Source organism: Schistocerca gregaria, chromosome X, assembly GCF_023897955.1.
Source record: "Schistocerca gregaria isolate iqSchGreg1 chromosome X, iqSchGreg1.2, whole genome shotgun sequence".
NCBI lineage: Eukaryota > Metazoa > Arthropoda > Insecta > Orthoptera > Acrididae > Schistocerca > Schistocerca gregaria.
The window spans coordinates 477,170,349-477,195,015 of record NC_064931.1 but is presented as its reverse complement, the minus strand read 5'-3'; the positions used below and the strand labels follow the sequence as shown (position 1 = coordinate 477,195,015).

General features: G+C 36.2%; 1 protein-coding gene across 4 annotated transcripts in view; it reads left to right on the top strand.

Annotated features, from left to right (window-relative positions):
- The window catches only part of LOC126297734 (epidermal growth factor receptor kinase substrate 8-like protein 2), a 191,758-nt gene that overhangs the window by 155,307 nt on the left and 11,784 nt on the right, over nucleotides 1–24,667 (top strand). For all 4 annotated transcript variants that reach the window (XM_049988881.1, XM_049988880.1, XM_049988879.1 and 1 more), the window contains 5 exons: nucleotides 5,849–6,006; nucleotides 12,864–13,137; nucleotides 13,727–13,900; nucleotides 17,619–17,730; nucleotides 23,041–23,208. In XM_049988881.1, the coding sequence (XP_049844838.1) occupies nucleotides 5,849–6,006; nucleotides 12,864–13,137; nucleotides 13,727–13,900; nucleotides 17,619–17,730; nucleotides 23,041–23,208 (886 nt within the window). The remainder of the gene's footprint in view (nucleotides 1–5,848; nucleotides 6,007–12,863; nucleotides 13,138–13,726; nucleotides 13,901–17,618; nucleotides 17,731–23,040; nucleotides 23,209–24,667) is intronic.

The following is a 24,667-nucleotide window of genomic DNA, read 5'->3' as shown; positions in this document are numbered from 1 at the left end:
GCATCCCCTCTGGCCACCACACACCAAATCTTTGTGGTCTACTTTGGACAGAACCATATGTGATCACTATCTACCTCTATCATCATTACCTGGACTTCCCATAATTTTGATGAAAGAATGGTAAAAGATTACCTTGAAAATTGTACCAAACCTGTATTTATCCATCCGGAGATGACTGGGAGCTGTTTTGAATACCAACAGTTTTCCTACGTCGTAGTAGGTACAGTAATGTGTTGGGCCTTTGGTGTCTCTATATTTTTCTCCACACCCATGGTAACTTTCCATATTGACTGAATTAATTTTCACACAGTCAAAATGTTTTCCCTGTTTCTATCATTTTACATGTAGCTTACAATTATCAAATGGAATATTTGCAGTAACCACTTGTTATAAATTTGCCCACATCAGAAATGTTCTCTGATGGTTGTAATTTATGCAGAAATTTTAAATTTTTAACACCAGTTTACAATTTAGCTTCCTTAAGTTCAGTTTGTGGGTCATCTTATTCTTTTATACTGCTCGATGAAGCAGTTATATATTTCTCAGCTGTGAACATTGTTTTTGTAAAAATAGAAACATAATAAAGAGTTGAAACAGGGTGAGGCAGTGGTTAAGACACTAATATTACAAGAAACAGGTTTCAACTCTTATTTCAAGCAGTCCTGAGCTAAATTCCCCATTGTTGCCCTACATCAATGCAGATGAATACCAGTATTATTCCTTACCAAGTAACTTTCATTCCCTCATCTTTCTCCAATTTAGTTAGTACTCCATGTAGATGACTTTTCTTTTTTACAGTGTCAGGAAGATGAGTAGGCCAGAGTAGAACAAGTATTATTTGCATGGAGAATGTGGAAGTCAATTAATAGTGTGTTCTTGCAATACAGCTTCAGAAATGTGTGAAAGGAAGAGTACCATTTTGCACTGCATCATTTCCTTAGTGTTGAATGTTCTCATATTAGGATTGTCAATGATATCCAATAGTATTTCAAACCGTCTTTCCATGAATTTATTGAGTAACATGCTGATTAATATATTCATGTATACAGTGTTACAGTTTTAATCAATGGTTACTGCAATTCCCACAGAAGAAGTACTAAAACACACACACACACACACACACACACACACACACACACACACATTTAGTTGCCAATCAGCCTGCTAATACTTGTCCTGATGAATCCATTGTAGGCAGAGGGGTCTTTAGTTTGATCCAGAAGTATCCTGCCCTGTGCATAGGATTAAATGCAAAGTCAATAACATAATAACTGCTGGCAGTCTTTGTTGGAGGAAAGGGAAGATATGTATGACATGAGGGCATGTTTTGGAATACAAGATAGTGTTCAGCTGAATACCAATGACAATGTACATCAATTCTCCATCCAATTCTCTGAATGGATAATGGATGCAGCTTCTGTATTTGTGGCTCTTGCATCCAACTTGCTCCCACTAGCTAATGGAATCCTTACTGGCTTACAGTCATCAATTCTGAGTCAGTGCAAAACTTTTTGGTTTAACCAATTTGGCGTAATGTCATGTTTTCAACAGACTAGTTAGCCAGGTAGCATCTTATGGCACCAAATTGTTTACATCAAATCTGGCAGATAATCAGTCCTTGATTTGTTTTGTGCTTTCTGGGTCTACTGAAGCAATTATAGTGTCATCTACACAAATGAGTAGGAAGACTGGACATTTTCCTAAACTGTCTACTGAGATGGATGGATTGGAATTTGTGAGCTGCAATCCAAATTACATTACCATTGCATTCAACTTGACATACCACTGTCGGCCATCTTGGTGCTCCCCTTAAATGGCTTTCTAAGTTTACACACTTTTATCATTGGATTTCAGTGTTTGGAGCATGTCACTTGCCTTCTTGACTATATGGTTATCTTTCTCCACATATTTCATCTTTTATAAGAATTAGACTTGTGAGTCTGGCTGTTCCATGAATATTTCTGCATACATTTCACCACATTGAGAAATGCAGTGGTGATATCCATTTGTGAGAACCACTGCTCAAATTTGAATGACAGAGTCATGAGTAGTGCAAAGGATTTAATTCTTGCAAATGGGAGAATATTTCCACAAAGGGTCAACTCCAGACAGTTGGTTGAATCCTCATGCAACTATTCATGTTTTTATCCTTAACAGAGATCCATCACTTCTATAGTTATTACTCAGAACAGTCCTACTGTCAATTACTCTTTCATTTGTTGGTCTGTCTACAACGCCCAATGAATCTTTTTTTATAAGTGACTTGATCTTATCATATACTGCCCCAAACCACTCTCGACGATCTGTACTGCATAACACATCATTATCTGTTGCATTTGCAATTAAATTAACATGAACTGAAACATCTGATGAATCTACATCTGATACAAACTGTTGATCAGCTGTGACGCAGCACGTCATTCTCAATGGAGAGAAGTCTTCTGAAGTAAGAGTGATTTCAGGTGTGCCGCAGGGGAGTGTCATAGGACCGTTGCTATTCACAATATACATAAATGACCTGGTGGATGACATTGGAAGTTCACTGAGGCTTTTTGCAGATGATGCTGTGGTGTATCGAGAGGTTGCAACAATGGAAAATTGTACTGAAATGCAGGAGGATCTGCAGCGAATTGACGCATGGTGCACGGAATGGCAATTGAATCTCAATGTAGCGAAGTGTAATGTGATGCGAATACATAGAAAGATAGGTCCCTTATCATTTAGCTACAAAATAGCAGGTCAGCAACTGGAAGCAGTTAATTCCATAAATTATCTGGGAGTACGCATTAGGAGTGATTTAAAATGGAATGATCATATAAAGTTGATCGTCGGTAAAGCAGATGCCAGACTGAGATTCATTGGAAGAATCCTAAGGAAATGCAATCCGACAACAAAGGAAGTAGGTTACAGTACGCTTGTTCGCCCAATGCTTGAATACTGCTCAGCAGTGTGGGATCCGCACCATGTAGGGTTGATAGAAGAGATAGAGAAGATCCAACCGAGAGCAGCGCGCTTCGTTACAGGATCATTTAGTAATTGCGAAAGCGTTACGGAGATGATAGATAAACTCCAGTGGAAGACTCTGCAGGAGAGACGCTCAGTAGCTCGGTACGGGCTTTTGTTGAAGTTTCGAGAACATACCTTCACCGAAGAGTCAAGCAGTATATTGCTCCCTCCTACGTATATCTCGCGAAGAGACCATGAGGATAAAATCAGAGAGATTAGAGCCCACACAGAAGCATACCGACAATCCTTCTTTCCACGTACAATACGAGACTGGAACAGAAGGGAGAACCGATAGAGGTACTCAGGGTACCCTCCGCCACACACCGTCAGGTGGCTTGCGGAGTACGGATGTAGATGTAGATGTAGATGTAGACGCTTGAAGAATTATTGTCGTGATCACAGTTGAAGTCATCTTTGGGGATGAATTCTTGGCATGTAGTGATTGGAGGCTCATCTTCTTTGAATCTTTGAAACCGTAGAATAGTTCATCATATGACTGTGGCTCTGATTCATTGTTTGTGTCACCACTGAAATCTGCTCCCACAGAATTCATGTTGATGTTTCTTCTTTGGTGATGACCTGGTTCATCTTCACAGAAGACCACATAACTTTGTTTGGGATCAAAACTGTCATGATCATGGAACTTCACAAATCTTGACATTCTGAATCGTGTGATCTCTTGATAACCACAAATGATAGATTTTCAAACAGTTGGAATAGCATACAAAAACCTCTTCATTGCCTTTACGATCGAACTCTCCTTTGTTTTAAATTTAAGTTGGTAATTTATCCCGGATGACAACCTTTTGACTAAATACATGAAGATTAGATAGATCAGATTTTCTCTTCAGCCACTTCTCATATGGATTATCATTGTACAGTCCTTTGGATGTAGTTGCCTGAAAGGATTTAATTTTATGACCAGTCTAATTTTCAACTAGGTTTTAGAATTCAACAAATTTATTGACAACTTCTGCTTTATGTCAAAGGAAATAGACTTGATACCATCTGCTGTGGTTGTCACAAAAAACCTGCACCACCTTGATATGTTGCTGTCATTGGCCTACAGACACCAGAGTGGATTAACTCCAGAAGATTGTTTGAGTTCCTTTCTCATTTGGTGAAGGGAGTGGATGTGATTTTTTTCTTCAAGGCACATAGTGCATCAAGTGAGATTGACATCATTGATTTCAGGCCTCTCACATTGAGTATTTTGACCAAATCTTGCAAGTTCAACTGGCTTGTCAAGCATGCCAGATTTGTGTATCATTTTTCTTAACTTTAGGTTTGGCAACAACACATGCCTGTGGACGATTTTCTTATAAATAAAACAATTTACCAATCTGTTTACTATCACTTTGACTTTACCCTCTTCCTGGCAGATTAAAATTGAAGTTTCACATCAGCACACACTCTGCTGCAGAGTAATGTATTCTCCATGTGTTGTAGTTATCACGTGAAAGTGTTTCTATTCAAACTCCATGTGCAGCAGTCACATACACCATATTTGACTTGTTACTGAACTTGTTTATGTCCACACTTTTCAGCTTACAAATTTAAGTTTTTGTCTAATCAAGAAAAGGAACTTTTGCCAATAAAATAACCTGGGCCCATAATCTGTTGTTCTGTGGTTCTTAATTGTGTGCTGTTCTCTGTACAGTGAGTTTTGAATAAAGGTCTCCAGTAATTACATGTCTTGCCTGTTTTGTTAAACCATGTTCCAACAGAAAAATTCTACCAAGTGAATGACTATATCTACAAATTACATCATCTTTAATGAAGTATTCAAATAATAAAAAGAAACAGTTTGCAAATATTTAACATTAGAAAGATGTATGGGTGTGCAGGGCAGCACACACTGAAAGCTCATTCAGACATACAGAAAATATTGCAGCGGACCAGTGAACATATTATTTTTGTTTGCCAGTATCAAACATTGTAACAAAGATGGGAAAGTTACAAAATTTGAATTGGGATGAATCTTCAGCCTTTATGAATATCACACATTGAAGTGTGAAACTGTAGCCTGTTCAGGAAGTGAGTGATGGCTGTGAGAATTATATGTTTCACATAACACCTAATAGATCATATACACTATGTGATCAAAAGTATCTGGACACCTGGCTGAAAATGACTTAAAAGTTCATGGTGCCCTCCATCGGTAATACTGGAATTCAGTATGTTGCTGACAGCTTCCACTCTCACAGGCATATGTTGAATCAGGTGCTGGAAGGTTTCTTGGGGATGGCAGCCCATTCTTCACAGAGTGCTACACTGAGGAGAGGCATCATTGTCTGTTGGTGGGACTCCCAAAGGTGCTCTGTAGGATTCAGGTGCAGGTGCATTGTAATGTAGCAGCTTTGATCTTCTACTCCCACTAACATCTTTTACTTCATCTTCATTTTGTTTTGTCCACAAAGCAGGTGGGTCCCTATCAATAAATTTTGGTATTGTAACCTCAGAGTAACAATTAATACAAACACCTGCAATATCCAGAGAAGCATAGCAATATTTGCTATGTAATGATTTGATCAAATTTTAAGCTATGTTCCCATACTTGCAGAAAATAATAATGATTTAAAGAGAATGCACCTTTTTGCATGAACTCAGTTTTTGTTTTGCTTAACCCCAAAAAAATTTTTCACTCCATTTGTGGCATCCTCATCCTCAGTGGTTTTTTTCTTTTATTTTTCTGAAACATATACATATACATTTTATGTAAGGCAGGAATATGCTGATATCAGATTTTGTTGTTGTTTAGATGGCATATGTACTTTACCTTTTTACTTCATTTTTTTTTAGTGAAGTAAACATGTATTTAATCTCAACATTTCTGCAACAGCCTGATCTCCGTGACCAACATTACCATCACCGTGAACCTGAGCGTGATGATTCACACTATAGCAGTGACTACTTTGACTATGAGCAGCAGGATGCTTCCCCTCCTGATCCAAACAGATACTACAGTTCTCGAACTGATAGGTACAGTCGTGATGAAAGGTAAGTGCATCATAAACTGAAGGCCTGATTTCATAAGTTCAGTGTGTCAGTTTTTTTTTTCTTTACCATGAATGTCATCAGTATACAATAAATATAAGGAAACATCTTAAAATTGAAATTACCATCAATTATAGATAGAAAAAAGTTATGCTTTCCATCCAGCAACAGATAGAGGCGCACATAAAATTTTACATAGGTGCTGGCTTTCAGAGCCACAGCTGCCTCATCTTTTATTGCACAATCAGGTATAATACCATCTTAATTAATTCCTGTATTTGTGTCATCTCCATAAAGTTTGCAAAACTATGTTTTTATTTTTAGTTGCAGGTATATTTTTGATTCATATATAGATTGAAATAATTAGAAATAGAGTTCACTATCAAGTGGGACTGTAATGATACTTATACAAGCCAAACACATGTGCAGCCCATAACCACTGTTTTTGAACTAAACAGTTTCTGTGAAATGCATACTGTTGTAATAATAATCCACCAGAGCTAAACTTTTTTAACATTTTATTTGCCACTACCAGTTCAGAGTGATGGCTCATTCTCAGGTGGTACATAGATATGAGGAGCGATCTAAGTGTTTCCATTTGATGTCATTGCCACAGCATGTAAGTGACATAACTCAGTCTGATGTGGGTATATAAGCACTGACATGTAATCAAGGGACTAGAGTGGCATTCGTATCTGTCCAACATGCATGATGTGAATGCAGAAATGTGAGCTATGGCGATGTTATTACCAAATTCATCCAAACAGAACCATCATGTTGTTATTCTTTTCTTGGCTGCCAAAGGACAAACACTGCTATACCTCCAGAGAATGAAGAATGTGTATGGGGCAGCATGTCTGTTGAAAAGCACAGTAGCAATTTTTCCAACTGTGTCAGGGTGGACTGAGGAACAAGGAACCATTGGAGGGCTGTAAGGGGGGGGGGGGGGGGGGGGGGAAGGAACCAAAGGCAGGATAGGGGTCAGATGGAGACAGATGTTGAATTACTTGGAGGGGGTAGAGGTAGGGGGAGGTGTGTAGGAAAAGACAGAGGTTTGGAAGGTGTGGAGAACAGAGGAACTGGATGGAAGGGTTGCATGGAGGGATGCAGGAGAATAAAGAAGGAGGGGGTGGAGGAAATATTGTTCCAATGGTATATTTTCACTAAGTTAATATAACAAACATAATGACATTAAAATTACATTACAATAGAAATGACTATGGTCTTTATTTTTCAGTACATTATTATCTTTTAAAGTAGACCATTATGCTGGTACACCTATCCCTTCCCCCATCCAAGTAATTCAACACCTATCTTCATCTGACCCTTACTGTGCCCTTGGTGCCCCCTCCCCCTTGCCCTACAGCCACTCCCCCTTGTTCCTCGTTCCTATACATCCCCAGTTTACTCTGACACAGTTGGAAAAATTGTTATTTTTGATAGGTTTAGTTTTGTAACATGACCCACCTGTAGTGTCAATAGGTTGAAGCTTGCTTGCATGTCTTCCTTTATAATGGCAGCATCTGCATTGCTTCCTCTCTTAATGTGCCTAGTTGTCTAAGGTTCTGTATGATGTATTGTACGTCCTGTGACAGGTTTTGACTCATAGCATATTCTGTTTTATGTGTTTATTTGTGATATGACACTGTTAAAAAAACAGATGTAACATAGTAGGAATATTTATGTTATCTTGCGTATTACAAAATTTATGTCTTGGTTTGTCTCGATCCTTGACATTAATGCCATCTGGCGTCATGTCGTTACAATACAGTCCTCAGGTTGACTACCTTCAGTCTACAGTGCAAAGTCTCCAAATGACATTTTTTGCAAATATTGCCTAATGGCAAATGTGTATGTGACTATACATTTTTTCTTGTATTGCTCACTTACATGAGATTCCCTAAGCATATTGTAAGTACTTCTACGTAATATGTATTTCTGTTCTCAATGTTGCTTTGGCCTCGTAAGTATTATGTATTAGCTTTTTGAATTTGTTTTTTGTGTAAATTTTGCCACAATTATCTAATGATGATGACTAATGATAATAATGTCATGTGACGACAGCCTTCCATCGGGTAGACTGTTCTCCTGGTGCAAGTTTTCGATATGTTGCCCCTTCGGCGACTTGCGTGGTGATAGGGATGAAATGATGATGATTAGGACAACACAACACCCAATGAGAAAATCTCCGACCCAGCCGGGAATCGAACCCGGGCCCTTAGGATTGACATTCTGTCGCACTGACCACTCAGCTATCGGGGGCAGACTATGATGATGACTCAAAATGGATCATGAATGAAGTTTTTAGTGATCAAGACATTTTCATGGAATTACTACGTGCAAAGTCAGCTATGTGAGGAAAAGCTGAAAAGAACACAACAGAGGAGGAAAAAAGAAATGAAAGAGAAAATAAGACAAAAAAGGATGCAAGAACTAACACTTGAAATTATGCGCTATCCTTTCTGCTGGTATTTTAGGCTTAAATATCAGGCCACTAAGTACCTAGTGCTGTCAGTAGATGTCACACTCAATGAGTCAGCCATCTAACTTCCCAAGTTTGCTGATTTCACCTAAGCAAAACGCTATATACCAGCAAGGGAGAGGAAGTTATTTGCACCATGATAAACTCAAGTCTGGTGTCATTATGATGTGCACACACAGTATTAAAGATGATTGAAGCTACATATCAACTTTTGAGATCATTTGAGATGCTAAACTAAGGCAGCCTTTCTAGCAGGTGAATTAAATGAATAGCTCATTCCAGTTTTGGAAGCCATTACTGTCCTTTGTTTCTTTGAAAATGAGAACTTGCCACCTTTATTAAAAGAACCTAACAGTCAGGTGTACAAATGGTAAAACAAATTATGCAGATATAATGGCATTGTGGTTGTCAATTATATAGTTTTGTACCAATAGTGTTCAGATATACTGTGTATTTGATCTTTTCTGCTTTATTCAAAAAATGTTGCAAGCTGCACTGTGGTATGGATCCATATTAAACTCAATGAGGAGAAACTGTAAATACCAGATTGCGTATGTGCATTAGTGTATTTTGACATGTTCGATGTCCGAAAATAACACAGTATTATGGTATGTCTGTTTCATGCCAAAAATAGAAATAAGGTATGTCTGTTTCATGCCAAAAATAGAAATAAAAGGAGCTGGCTATTATTATAAATATTCATTTAGTACCCTTATAAACAACACAAAATGCATGATTCATAAAAATGTGTACTTATTTGCCAACAGGCTCAAGTTACCATAATATCCAAGTTCTTTTCATTGAAAATGTGTAAAATTTGTCCTCATGTACCCTATTGTGTTATTTTTAACACTGTTATTAGTATTGTTCTTTAAATCACATTCAAAAGGAAGTCACAATTTCTGTCATTCTAAGCAGTGCAGTGCACTGAGCACTTTTGCAATCATTTGTTATAATTTGTACTTCTGCATTTTGAAGGTACTTTGGATATTCATGGCAATCCTAAACATTTAGGCATGACTAATGACAATGTATGTAAGAAATATGTCAACCGTCAATTAAAATGGAATGAAGATATTAAAGTACGTGGGAAAACAACCACTATGGCATGCTATGCCCTTTATCTTCTAGGAGCATTACTTTACATTTCGTGTGTCAGGGCAGACTGCTTGCTTCCTGTTTGATGTAAGGAAGGCACAAGGAAACTCCTGTCTCATATTGCCTAGCACTAATAATGTAGTTAATTCATGTCTATTTAGTTCATGTGTTGCATCCACACAAACACAGCCATGTCCATATTTCTTCAAGAGTTCCCTCTGGTCTTTATTCATTGTAATTAATGCAAAATTAGAGCTTTGTAGGCTTGTTGGAGTTTCACTAACTACCCCTTGGGATTACAAAATAGCTCTGTGTTATCACCTGGGCTTATTTATGCACCAAGGCCTCTACTCTAATAGTGTCCTGATGTGTTACTGATGAGGACAAGTTGGGTTAGTATTTGCAATATCCTGCCTCACTAGGGGATTAATCCTTTCCAGTTCAAAACCGGAGACTAAATCTCTGATTTTATCCACAGTAGTCTGAAAATTAATTTTCATCACCATATCTACAGCTATGCTGACACTTTTTCTTTCAGTTAATCTAATGTGACATGAGTTATTGTCAAGACCAATATGCTTTGAAATAAATATTACCTGGTATGGACCACCTGAGGTCTGAGTAACTTTAATTTCTGCTGGGCACTCTCCACCAATTTTTTTGCTTCCTTGCAATTTAGAATGTCTGATACCCTTACTCTGTGGAATAGAGTCACCTGAGTGATGGTGTATATAATAGTGTCTCATAGTACCATCTAGTACCATCAGTAGCCATTTTAGAGCTACCTTTTTTTTTTTTTTTTTTTTTTTTTAGCAAAGATTGCCCTTGTTATCTTTTCAGTATTTTCTTTCCACGTTTCAAAATCAGAAAACACTGAGAACTGTGTATTTTTCATATTAACCTGAACAGTGTGCATTACATCTAGATTGTCTAAATAGCACTTTTCTTGACAATGCTTCAAAAGTACACACACAGTACTTTATTGACTTTCTCCCAACTCAGTTACTTGAGATCTCACCAAGATAATGTTGCTGATGACACTTGAAGCTGAATTCATAACTGAAATTTTTATCGCAGGCTTTACACTGACTTTTTTTGGAGAGATGCAATTATATTCAATTTATTTGGGTGAATCTTTGAAGTATGTTCTCTAAGATGTTTGTCATATTTGTACTGCTTCCCATGCTCTGAGCACTGGAATTGCTTGCAGTCACTGATGTCAACAAAGAAACTAAGTTTGTTTCACCAATACCAATACCGAACATACAAAAAAATATAAATAAAACAGTTTATTGCATCAGTTGCAAGTAAACTGTTTTATTTACTCCAATAGTCACAGCCCTCATGATACCTCCTTTATAGACAAAATATTCATGTAAAGAATAGTTTTTATGCCTCGAGACCAGGCTACGTCACTGAGATTGACTCGCTGACTGTGACACCTATGGGCAGCACTAGGTACTTGGTGACCTGACGGCATGAGCTCGTGACCGCAGAAAGGACAGGGTGAAACCTCAAGTGAACTAACAAGATGAAGTGGAGGAAGATAGAGAGATATCAGAGAAAGGAAATATTAGTAGCTGAGTTTCATGTGTTGTTTTATACATCATCCCATGACTGCACAGTCCTATTAAAGATTATATTAAATCCATTTAAATACATCTTTCCAAAAAGTGGAATAGGTTCGAAAGTAAGATTTTTCAACAAAATATGTTATAGGTGGTTCTGATGAGTGCATATACATGTTTAGCTACTTCTCTCGCCTAGCAGCAGGCCTACTGGGTGTGTTAAGTGCATGTAATCTAGGAAGTAAATTGAAGAAAAGTATATGTGTACCACAGTTAAAATGTCTCTTACATCCATTGTTATTGCCAGAAAAAGTACTTTTTTTGAAAATCATAAAACCACAAAGTAAGGCTATAACTAATAAGAAAGATACCAGATGTTCAAAGAAGGCATGATAAGTAATCATCAGAATTACATCACCTTCTGAAATGGGTAGACTAGGCTTATAAACTGGGTGTTCCAAACTAAAAGGCTCAAAATGATACAGGTGGCAGGGCCCTAAACTAAGTATGTTGAGATTTGACACCAGTGATCAAAAATGAATGTTTCAGGTGTGATATGATATGTTGACTGTGCAATGGATGAGAGACATATGTTTGTAAATTTCTTATATTTCATAACACTCAAAAGCCTGCTGCACTGACATTGTTGGAACTATTTTGGAAAACAATCGCATTTCATTATTCCTTCACTCTCGGAGGTAGCACATTGGATATGATATTGGCCTCATATTCTGAGGATGCATGTGTTCAATCTCTGATAATCCATCTGAATTTAAGTTTCCATGGTTTACCTAAATTAGTGCAGGTGAATGTCTTGATGGTTCAGTTCCTTAAACAATTCAATGGGTAATTTTGTCCCCCTTCCCTGTCTATCTGACCTAGAGCTACTTCTATAATAAGCAAAATGTCAGGTGACATTGTACTCAAATCTTCCTACATCTTTCCTTATGCTCCTATCATCTTGCCCCAGCTGGCCGGGGTGGCCGAGCGGTTCTAGACGCTACAGTCTGGAACTGCACGACCACTACAGTCACAGGTTCGAATCCTGCCTCGGGCATGGATGTGTGTGATGTCCTTAGGTTAGTTAGGTTTAAGTGTCCCATAGTGCTCAGAGCCATTTGAACCATCTTGTCCCCTAGTAATAACCATTTTTCTGATGGCCTTTCTCCTACTCTCTTTCCATGTATTCCCTCCACCCATCCTGTCTTTTCCTTTTAATTTTTCTTGTTGTTTCCTATTTTATGATTTTTCTTTAAGTAATTTATTTCTTGCCCCTTCAACTCCTTTCACTTTCTTTTATAGTTTATCTTTAACTTTTCTTCATTGCTTTCATTTGACTTGACACTGTCTTTTTTTATTTTTTGTCACTATTTGAAATTACAAATTACTCTTGAACCTCCATGTAATCCAACACTTGTTTCAGGGCTTGATTTTGTCTCTCTTTTTCATATCACATACAGAGAACAAACACTTGATTTAGTATCTACTTTTGTATTTTACTGTTGTTTAAACAGAATTTTTGTTATTGTTTAATGAATTTAATATTTTTTATCAGTTTGTGAAGTTCTGTTAATTATCATATAGATTAAAGAATAATTAATGAGATATTTTGTTTAAGTAGTCATACAAATTTCATACTCCCTTTTAATACTATTTTCTGATGTCAGTATGCCCTGACAATTTACAAGTAATTTTTGTAATGTCTGTGTTAGGGAAAGATCGCAGAGTCCAGGAGGTTCTGATAGAGACTTCTCAGCAGTCCCATCAATGGGAGGAGTACCAATGTCACCGAGAGATATAAGTTCACGTAGTGATATTTCAGCAGATTCAATTGAGAGAACTGGTGGTGGAAGAGAAATTCACAGAGATCAAGCTCGCTGGTTAGAGGATCTTCGTAGTCGTGGAGCTAAGATTGTCCAGGTTACATATCCCAGAACGGCCAATAATGACAAAGAGTTGACTGTAGTACGAGGAGAATTTTTAGAGGTGAGATTTACTTATTTTTAGCAATGAATGTTATTATGTGGGACAAAACATAATAAAATTTATGTATGTTGTATTCATCCATCTGCATGTTACTGAATAACTAATTCAGTTTGAAATGGATCTTTTGGGTATGTAAATAAAAGCTTTAATGATAACAAGTTTTGAATGAAATTACTCTGTTGTGCATAGTACTGGAAATTAAAGGCTTCCACACGTAAGACTTGTTAGTGAAATAGGTGCTTAAACTTCAGCTAGGTTTTGATAAAAATAAGAATTTTGAATTCATAGTATTTTGTTTTAGAGTGTCTTATGAAGTTGTTTTGAGGATAGAAATGAAATAAATGGTAAAAATTATCTTAAATGCTACTAGAGCTGGTAGGAATACATTTTCTACAATTTTAAACAGGAAGCCTTGTTATATTAATCAGTATTTTAAATTTTTGACAACATCATAATGATTATACTTGTATTCTTTTATTTTAAGGTATCAAAATTGTTAACTATGTTATCTTAATCCAGCATGTGCATATTTTTGCTCTACAAGGGTAAGATTAATGGGTACTGAAAACTGTATTTGTTTGTATTTTAGGTCATTGATGACACCAGAAAGTGGTGGAAGGCACGCAATATTAGAGGCCAAGTGGCTCATGTTCCACATACAATAGTCACTCCATATCCACCAGGTGGTGTTGACTCAAGTGATGTCTTCAGCAATCCTCTGTATGCTCCACCAAGGGGCTATGACCGCCATTATGCAAGCCAGGTGGGGACAAATCAATTTTCTAGTAAATAATTCATTTTTCTCTTGGGTGATTAGTAGATGGTAGATGGTGAACTTCAAGAATAAATTTTTCACGGAATTTTGACAGTTCTCTAGGAATGAAACTAATTTACATACAAAGATGTGATATAAGGTGCATATTAAAAATAAGAGGTAGTTTATCACATAGAAGGAATGAATAAGGAAACGTATTACATTGAAGGAATGAATAAGAAAATGAGGCATGCATTACAGGTTTCTAGCACATACATCCTGATATAATTTCTTAAGGTACTATTTCAGTTTCAAAGAAACATTTGTATAAAATTGTTCTTCATGTGAGGTGCCCCAATTTTGTAGTGAACTCCTCAGTTCTTCAGTTTTATCAGATTATTGACACACAACTCACTTCTTGCTATAGAAAAGAATGGTAATCAATGGGTGCTTGATCAGGACACTGAAATGGATGATTAAACTATTTACATTGGAAAGTTTTATTTGCCTCTTTTATGAGCAATGTGCAGAGATCAGTTGTTTTGAAGAAGAATAATACGTAAAGTTTATCCTTGACTTCTATTCTGTAGAAGAATTTCTATTACTGTAATGTGGTGGGTAGGAATTACTAACTTACATTTGTATATTTTTTGTTTTTGTTCAGTAATAATAATAATAATTTACAAATGTTCAGAATATAATCATATATACAAATTAATTTGTGATGTGAATGTAAAATGACTCATTCCACATCATTACAATCTACTGTGCAAAATCCACCATGGAATATGTAACTAACTAACCAACTAACTAACTAACCTTAGCATTACCTATCATTGGTCATAAGTGCTATGGTATATTTTTCTTAGTGCTCATGACAGGAGTAACATGCACTTAAAGAAGTTTTGACCTGCCAACCCAATGTCTCACACTGCAAAACTTTTCCAGTACACAATGTGGACTGAGCATTATGCACATGTGTTTTCACAGATAAAGAAAAATCAATACATTTTAAATGTGACTTCACTTTTTCTTAAAGTATTTCAGTATAGTACTAGTAGACTCTATGAATATGTGGCTGTTCAACTTTTATGGAGGATACCCTGCAGATAAATTCATAACCAATCTCAATAATGAATGACGGTATGGCACAGTGGTGAAATGAGTTAAGTGTCAGCCTAAAAATCCAGAAGTCCAAGACTCAATCCACTGTTGATACTAGCATTGTTTTTCTGACACTTGTCACTCTTTCAGCTCTGGCAGTGACTTGTGTAAGTGAGAAAAGCCGAGGGGCACTGTGGTACGAAGTCCACAGCAAAACTCGTAGCCCTACTATATCTGGCTAGTTAAGTAATTTCAAAGGCTGGAGGAAGGAAAAGCCGTATCACCTCCAATAGTATGCATAGTAAAGAAATATTGTGTTAAAAACAAGGTTTCGGTTGAGAACAGCTTTAGCTAATGAATAATGTCTTCACAGAATGAATCTGTCACTGTGCTGATGAGCGTGCAGTGTTTTGAAACTTCCTAGCCGATCAAAACTGTATCCCAGATCAGGACTCCAAACTGGAACCTTACCTGCTGTGGTTATTACCCATCAGGGTTCCAGGTTTGAGTCCTGTTCCAACACAATAGTTTCAATCTGTTAAAAACTTCCAAATAATATGTTTTTAGATTCCATGTTGCTGTTTAATTTCTTGGCTTTTTACTTTTCTAGCTCTTCTCCATCTTCAATGGCCTCTTCCTGTGTTGATAACTTAATATGTATTTTTTTGCATCTATTTTTTCTCTCTGCTGTGTTACTTTCATGTTTATGTAATGGCTGTTTTTTTTCCCTGCATCAAAAGTGCTCACTTTCGTACTTCTCCAGTTATTCTTTGACAGTGAACATGATAAATTCTCCTTCCATTTGTCACACCAGTCAGTGTTTCTCTTGTTTTTTTTTATGACATCCATTAAACTTTGCTTGCTGCTTTCCATTCTTTGTATTTGATCTATGTCCAGTACTTTTGTTTAACTTGGCTTTATACTCTAACTGGCTTATGTCCCTTTTTGTTCGAGTCTTAGCCGCTGTTATTTACCATTTTCTATCTTTTGTTTACCATGTCACCTCTGAATACAGAACCTGTATTTCATATATCAAGCTCCTTCTGGCCAAATACTGAATCCAAAACATTCCAAGCATCTTAGCTCTAACTTAGTTTCTAAGTTGATAATGCCTGCTTTAAGAGTAAGTAATGTGACTCTAATTTTGATTGGTGCTGCAACTGATTCTTAAACCCTGGTGATTACTTTATAAAATGAAATTGTTCTTACATGGTCCAGTCACATTAATTAGTTTATTTTTGACATCAACATGCAATAACCACTCACAGACAGCAGGTGGGAGCACTAGCAGTGGAGGGTATATAAAGCAGAAAACAGTGCAGTCGTTATCTTAATGTGAAAACAAGCAATTTATCTGACATCCAAAATCATTGACTTTTGGGCCAAGAATGGAAACATTTCTGAAACAGCTAAGTTTGTAAACTGTTCATGTGCTGCCATGTTTAAAGTATACCATGCATGCCAAAGTGGTGATTCCAAAACTGGTGTCGAGGCAACTCTGGTGCACCATAGGCCGTAGATGATGGATGAATGATGGCTGCAGAGATGTGCACAGATGAATAGACATGCAACTGTTGAGTAACTGACCACCCTGATGAACCAGGGGGCAACCACCAGTGTTTCCTCAATGACTGTTCAACAAATGTTGCTGCATATGGGCCTCTGCAGCGGGGGACTGGTTCATTCTATTCATTCTGACTGTTGTTAATTGATAATGAAGCCTTGAATATATGTGCAGTATAGCAACTGGATGTCCACTTACTGGCGACAGGTGGCATTTTCAGATGAATAATGTTTTATGATCCATATGCATTGAACAGCTGGCTGTTTGCATGTATGCTGTGAAACATCTGAAAACAGAGACCCTGAAACCAGGAGGGAGCATTATGGTCTGGGTAATGTTTATAAGGCTTTTCCTGCATGGTCTCAGAATTGTGGAAGGCACGATGGATCAATGCATGTATGTGTTCATCCTTGGGGCCATGTCCACTCCTACATGCAGTTTGCATTTCCTCTGCATTTACCAGCAGGTCAATGCGTCATGTCACACAGTTTTTAGTTTATGTGCATGGTACGAAGAGCACTGTGGTGAGTTTACCACACTCTCCTGGCCAGAAAACTCCCCAAATTTAAACCCAGTCAGGAATCTGTAGGATCACCTTAATCAGGCTCAACCGAGGAACCTAGTGCAGCTTGCATGACACTGGAGTCATTGTGACTCCACATCCTTGTCAGTACCTTCCAGAACCTCACTGACACTCTTCATGCATGTCGTGTGCTGCAATAGGTGGTTATTCAGGCTTTTGGTAGGTTGTCACATTAATCTGACTTGACAGTGTGTATTTCACAGGACATGTAATACACTAGTTTCAGACTGTTTGATCTGTGTACATTCATATGACCCTATCAGTGTACAATACCTTCAGAAATATCCTTGTATAGTTATTAGTTTCTAAGTAGGTAATGCATGCTTTAAGAGTTAGTAATGCGACTTTAATTTTGATTGAATGGTACACTTGTTTAGTTAGTGTGTGACAGATAGCTTTGAAGTACATATTATATTTATATACTAGTGTCTCTTACATGATTCTGAGAGAAGTTACTTTGTGTTTTCACTTTTAAGGATTCGCCACGTGATGGAGGGTCAGGTGATGGAAGAATGCCCACACGCTCACCACCAATTCCACCTCCTGCCCCAGCTGACTGGGTTCGTAAAGAAAGACTTGGAAAGAAAGGTGAATTTAGATACTTCTAAATATTTGAGGACTTTGTGGAAAGTCCCAAGCTCCGTCCTCAAAAAGGCCAGAATATTCACTGTTTTTTAAGGCTTTCAATTTGCTAAGAAAGGGATACATCCCAGTACTTTTATGACAATATGAATGTAAGTGACTACATTGCGACAATGACTTTAATGAAACAATTTGTTTCACAATAAAATCACATACATGAAAATTTGAAGCAGCAGTGTCAGAGGAAAGCAGTGGCAGTCACACAGACAAAGAATGAATTGTTTGCATCCAGTGTCACACATGAACAGCAGATACAGTATAGGTATTCAAATCCTTGTAATACCTGAGAACTGCCACAAGATGAGAACACACATATAGAAGGAAAACAATTTATTGTTATGTTGTATAGAAATGACTGCCTTTTATTATGAACTTTAATTACATTTTTTCTGTATGTGCCGACATGTTACAATACTCATCATAGTTTCATATAAGCTTACACAATATTATTGATAATCTTTTATTAAACTGAGGAAAGTGCAAATAAACATTGGGCCTGCATGTTTACTAATTACACATTATGTCAGGCTAATGTAGTGATTTAACTATCATATTTCACAGTCTCCTCATTTGGTCAGTTTTCAATGCAATACATGAATTAGTTAACTGTTCACAGGAAGTATTTGTGAGACTATAGCTGATTTTAAGGCTTCATCACTTACATAATACTTGTTGGTACAGTGATATGTATCTACCTCACTCATATAGATGTGTCATTTCATTTATCATCAGATATCATTGCTTTCAAACTGTCTGTTCATGCTATTTCATTATCCATAATCCATTCTTTGGTGCTTAAGCTAGTGATACTACTCCCTTAAAAAATTTAGATCTCCAGTTTTGTGGGACATTAGCAGTAAAGAGTTAGTCTTTAATTGTTTACAATGTGTCCAGGTGCTACTCAAGCAGTAATTCATCTCTAAAACGTGATCACATTTTACACTGTTGCCTAACAATCATAGGAAATTTAATTCATTTTATAAAATGTTTTTTTTTCTGATTGTCCTCTCTCTTTTGTCATGGTATCTAGAATATTTGCATTCATTGTAATGTTAATTCATTTGATTCTTTTTTCATGAAAAGATTTTACAATGTATTACCTTCGAAGAATGGTTTGCAGTTTTTACAGTTCACTGCATCCATAATTGTCTCAGATGCACATGTGCTTTGATAGGAGTATTAATATTCTGCAGTACGTATAATCATACACAAAATAACTGCAACATAGGTGATAGAACAGTAAGCTAGCATTAAGACTAATTTGAATAAACAAAGGAAACCACATACTGTGCCACAAGGTTCATGTCCTGAATTAAAAATATAAAACCCTGATAAATTTTCCTAGTGGTGGAGGGTTCTTTGTCTAAAGAAAGGCTGCAGAAAAAGAGGAATATCATAAGTGTGAATGGAACAGAGAAGCTTACTTTACTGAAATGAGGGACAGAGCCAAAACTTTTTAAGTCTGCTATGAAAATTGGGAAACATAACCTGACAAATTTGGTTTGAAGTTAAAAAAAAACACTTATTACTATTCATGAATAATTGAAGAGACTGTTAGGAACTGTGGGATGTGTATGGTAATTTTTGATCAGGGAGGTGAAAATGTATTTTTTTTTCAGTTTCACTGTGCATTGATGTAATTTTCTATCACCAAAGATTTCAGTAAATCTATTACACATGCTATATTTATGCTTGTAGAAAATTATTGACATGTGCACCCTTCATATGCTTTGGTGTTGAGCTTTATCTGTGCTATAATGCGAAAGCCTAGATTTTTCTGATACTTGAAAATTTACTTTTCTGCTGAATATTTCTTAACATGGTCATTTTCTTACACTGAAAATAGATTTCAGAATTAAGTATTCATAAATGCTTAAAACCATAAACTTGGCTGACATTAGTACTGCCATATAAAAATATAAAAGAACTGGCACACTGTTAATTTATCTAGTCACTGATAGTATTAAAACTATATAAAAGATTGATATTCATAAAGAAGAATTTAAGCATTTAAAAAGAATCTTTACCATTGTTGTTCAATTTTAGACAGAACTTAGTGAAAACAGGGTGTCCAGGATTTAAACTCTAGGAGTAACGGATTTTCATACCTTCAGCTAGTCCCTCCACTAATCCTTACTGATTTCAAGCTTTGTTTTTCTTGTTTGCATAACACAGACAATTTTCTCATCACTATAAAATATATCTTCAATTTATGTATCTCAACCTACTGTAAATAAACTAATACTGAATGAGTTCACCTGTGCCACAACATGGTATCTCTGCTTGTCTCAAGATTTCTCCACAGATTTATTTCCTCTTATCTAACCTGTTGTCAGTACAGCTCATTTAGTATTTACTCTCATTCTATATAACAACGTTTTAAATACATCTAACTTTTTCATTCCATTTTTTCTTGTTGTCTACACTTATTTTAAACATAGGGTCATGCTTCTAGTGTAAAGAAGAACAGTGATTGCTTTGTTTGTCCATTGATCATTATTAAGGACTGGAATATTTGTTACAGTCAACTCCCTATTACAATCAAGGAAAAACAAAAACCTTTGAACTGAGTCTGAGATTGCAAATTAACAAAACTGCAGTGTATAAATTATAGTGCAAAACATGAACAAGCACAGTACTATTCTCCTTTTTCCTTTTTAAAACCAGTCCTGTGGCAGATTAATTTTAAAAACGTCTAAGAAAACAACTAAAATTTCTTTATATATTGGTTTCAATGTCTTGTTGCCATAGCGCCTATCGTTCTTCAGCTTTTTAATCTTTATGCATGTGCTGGAAAATTAATATTCTTTCAATGTTAATTGTGCTCCATGTTAATTTGTGACTCTTTGTGTCTGCATAATGCAACAGATTTAATAATACACTAGGACATTTGTGTTGTATATACAACATTTTATACACAAGTATATTACAGATTATTACAGATTATATAGATTTAGAGCATTACTTTTCTTATCAGCACACCTGCTTCACAGTTTTTTTCCTTTAAGTATTTTTCTGTCATCTACATCTGATGTGTTGTTATTTTGTGTATGTAGCTACATGTTTATTTGTTGGCTTTGTTAGCTAAGTAAAGTAATTTATTCCTGAAATTTATAATGCACTTTGGTAATCTTCTGCCAGTTACATTTAATTTTTGTAGCAAATTCACCTTATAGTCTATGTGCAAACACAATGGAGTTACATCCAGAAGAATGAAAAAGTCTGTCATTTATTGCATAAATCCTCAAAGAAGAAGCACTGTCTGGATAGCAGTGAAGTTTAGTGATGAGTTTATGCGAATACTGATGCTGCAGAGTGGGCAGAAAAAATGAAATTGTATGTAATTAGAGTTTCTTTGCATCAACAGTATACATTTGGCATTAAAAAGCTTTAAGTAGATTTTTATCCAAATTTGCCACATAATTATTATTATTTGTTTATAAACAGTTACATCACCATCACCTCACTTAGATTTTGAATAAATATTCAAGCTCTTAGGAATAATTTCAGCATTCAATATTAGTTAATATTATATGACATTTAAATTTAATACGTTAAGTTTCATTTAATTTCTGAATTATGATACTCCTGTATTTTAACAGTCTATCTGGTATCACACATTTCAGTGACTTAGAAAGTTTTAATATTGTTGGGTTCCACATACTAAGTGAAGTTCATTTACAATACCTCTACCATTTAGGTACCGTCAAGTTTATTATAATGTCGTAAAAGCTCTTAATGCACTGATATAGAGAAAACAAAAAAAGACAGTGCAAAGTGAATGCTGTGTTGTAGTGATACTGTATGTGGAAAACTCAAATAACAGCTGTAAACTAAATAATTTTTAATAATTCATTTACCTAACATAAATAAGTAAAAAAAGAAACCGACAAATGTTTTAGATGGGGTAGGAGAATACACATTAGAACCTGTGCTGTCTATCTAATTGCATTCATTTCTTTTTGGCGATTTACATTTCTGTATCTGTCGTTACCCCAAGAAATTGCTTTTGGTATATTTGTATAGTATTTTCATGAAACAGATGACACAGTGGATAACATACAGGATGTATATATTATAATCTCGTAATAATAAACTCAGTTTAACATAAATACGATTTATGTATTATTAAAAGGTTATAATGCCTGCAGTAAACACTATATATTTTTAATATACATGGAGATGTGATTGTGAACTTGTCAATTGTTTGATGAATTTGCTGTCTTACTCATTATCAAAAAGTGGAGTTTTATGTAGTGACCTGTTGTTGTTTGTCTAAAAAAAAGAAAGCAACTGTCCATTGTCCATGATAGCTAATTGTGGTGTCTCTTTCAACTGTGTACTGAATTCTTGCATTCCAAAGATCCCTTGTTTGTATATTGTGTAGTACGGTGTTTGTTATAACAGATTTGTTTACCTTTGCCATTTTTACTGTAAAAGGTGATTTGAATGTATATTTTTAATTATATTGATTGTTATCTGATAATATGTATTGTGAAAGTGAATAAATGTACTTATATGTAAGAACATAAGTACTTCAGTTCTTTTATTTTCCTTCTATCATGTGCTGTCCCATTTTCCTTTCTCAATGTGCGCAGAGGTTTTTGTGTGTAAAAGTGTGCTGTGAATGTAGAAGAAACTGTTTCTTAAGAGCCCTTTATCATTAAAAGTGAAAAATATATATGAGCTTGTGCTAAGCATTACCTCAATTGCAATTTTATTGAAATAAAAAAAAACAACGTAAATCTGTAGTTTTCCACATTGAGTTCCTGGTGACACTTCATTTTATGTTAACCCCAAAGATAAAGAATGATTCTAATGACATGGAACACTATAGATGCCTTCAGAATGAATGTGTTTGGTGGCTAAGAGACTTGAGAAACACTACAGTGTACTAGCTATACCAAGACGACGTATGACAAATAACTATGATGTTGAGAACAGATTTTATATTCAGATTGTAATTTATTTGGCTCCTGCAACATCAGTTATCTATGCTCAACCATATCTGCAGTATCTTTTGTTCAGCAAATGTGTCACCAGTAATAAGTTTTCTTGCTAGAGACTTTGCATCTATCAGCTCTAAAAACTTCCATATATGTGCAGTGTTAGTACTACTCCAATAAAATTGACGTAAGGATTTTCTGTTTTGCTGAACTGCATACAAATAACCTATTTGTAAGGTTAACTAACTTAAGTAGTTAACTAACCATATTACTGTCACTCATCAGTATTGTTTGATATGCCGAGTTACAGAAATGACTTTCGACTCTGAACAGAGCTCTGATGATGGCAGCCTGCAGAGAAGTGTGAACCATTCTCCCCCTGCCCCACCACCCCCTCCACTTCCGGTATCCACACCAACTGACTCTGAACCTAAGTCCATTTCACACACACCCAGAACGAGTACTGTACTATCACGAGGTAACTACTCTATCATATAATTTCATAAATTTTAAATTGTTTTAGTGAAATAAGGAAATTTGCATACACTCTTTGTTAGTGTTTGAGAACCACTAAGTAGAGACTGAGAATGACTTTTTTGTCCTGAAATAATTTAGGCATGGTGAAGATTGATGCTATTTCACTAGCAGTCAGGTGTGCCTCATAAGTATTTGGAATAATGTATTATCAGTACTGAAACCAGTCTTCTGGAATAGCTTTCACAACCTCCTCTGATTGGGCCCTGAGCACTACGGGACTTAACTTCTGAGGTCATAACTCCCCTAGAACTTAGAACCTAAATAACCTAAGGACATCACACACATCCATGCCGGAGGCAGGATTTGAACCTGCGACTGTAGTGGTTACGCAGTTCCAGACTGTAGTGCCTAGAATCGCTCGGCCTTTCCGGCCGTCCCTCCTCTGATTTCTTTGAAATGATCTACCATGATTCTAGTTGCTTTTCATGTAGTTTTAATTTGAGATGATGGAATAAGATGTGAGATGTGACCTGTATGACTATTGGTGACCACCATTTAGTGTTATTTTTGACCAAATATTCTATAAAGTGTTTATAATATAAAAGCATGCATTATAATGATGTAGGAGATAAGAATATCAGGGTTCGTTGGTGTTGTCGAAGCACATAACTTTAAAAATTTGGTATGCTGAAATCATAATGATGAAGCCAGCTTTCTTAAGTATTTTTGATGGATTTGAAATACAAGAGTTGGACAAAAATATGGAAACACCATAACCACAACACATTGCCATGCCTAATACAGCTCAGGAAAACCATTGGCATTCAAAACAGACTCCAGCCATCTAGGAATAGTTAAATAGAAGTCCTGTATGGTTTTCAAGGAAATCTTATAACTTTCATCCTCCAAAACATTAGCATGTTCAGATAATGATGATAGAGGTGGATAGCAATGAAGCACCACAATGGCTCAATAATATTGAGGTAGGGCCCCTGTCATCGTAAAACACTTCATCACCATTGAGGAACAAAAATTGTACCATGGGATGGACCTGATAAGCCAAAATAGTCAAATAATCCTTGGCAGTAATGTGACCTTGCAGAGTAACTATGGGGCCCATGGAATAATGCAATATGACTGACTAAATCATCACTATACCCTCGCTTTGTTTCACTATTGGGATGTAAATTTGGCCAGAAGTTGGAAACAGTGTGAAACAAGACTCATACAACCAAACTGTTTTCTTCCAATGCTCCAGAGTCCTGGTTCTGTGGATTTGCCATCATGTTTCTCTGTTAGGGACATTTGGATTACTGATGAGTGGTTCGAATTCCAGCTCACCCTGCAATTCCCTGGTTCTGGAGCTCCTTTCATGTTGTTTTGACACTGACATGGTTTGCGAGTGAAACATTAAACTTGCAGCATGTTGAGGACATCGCACAAGTGCCATTGTGGTCAAA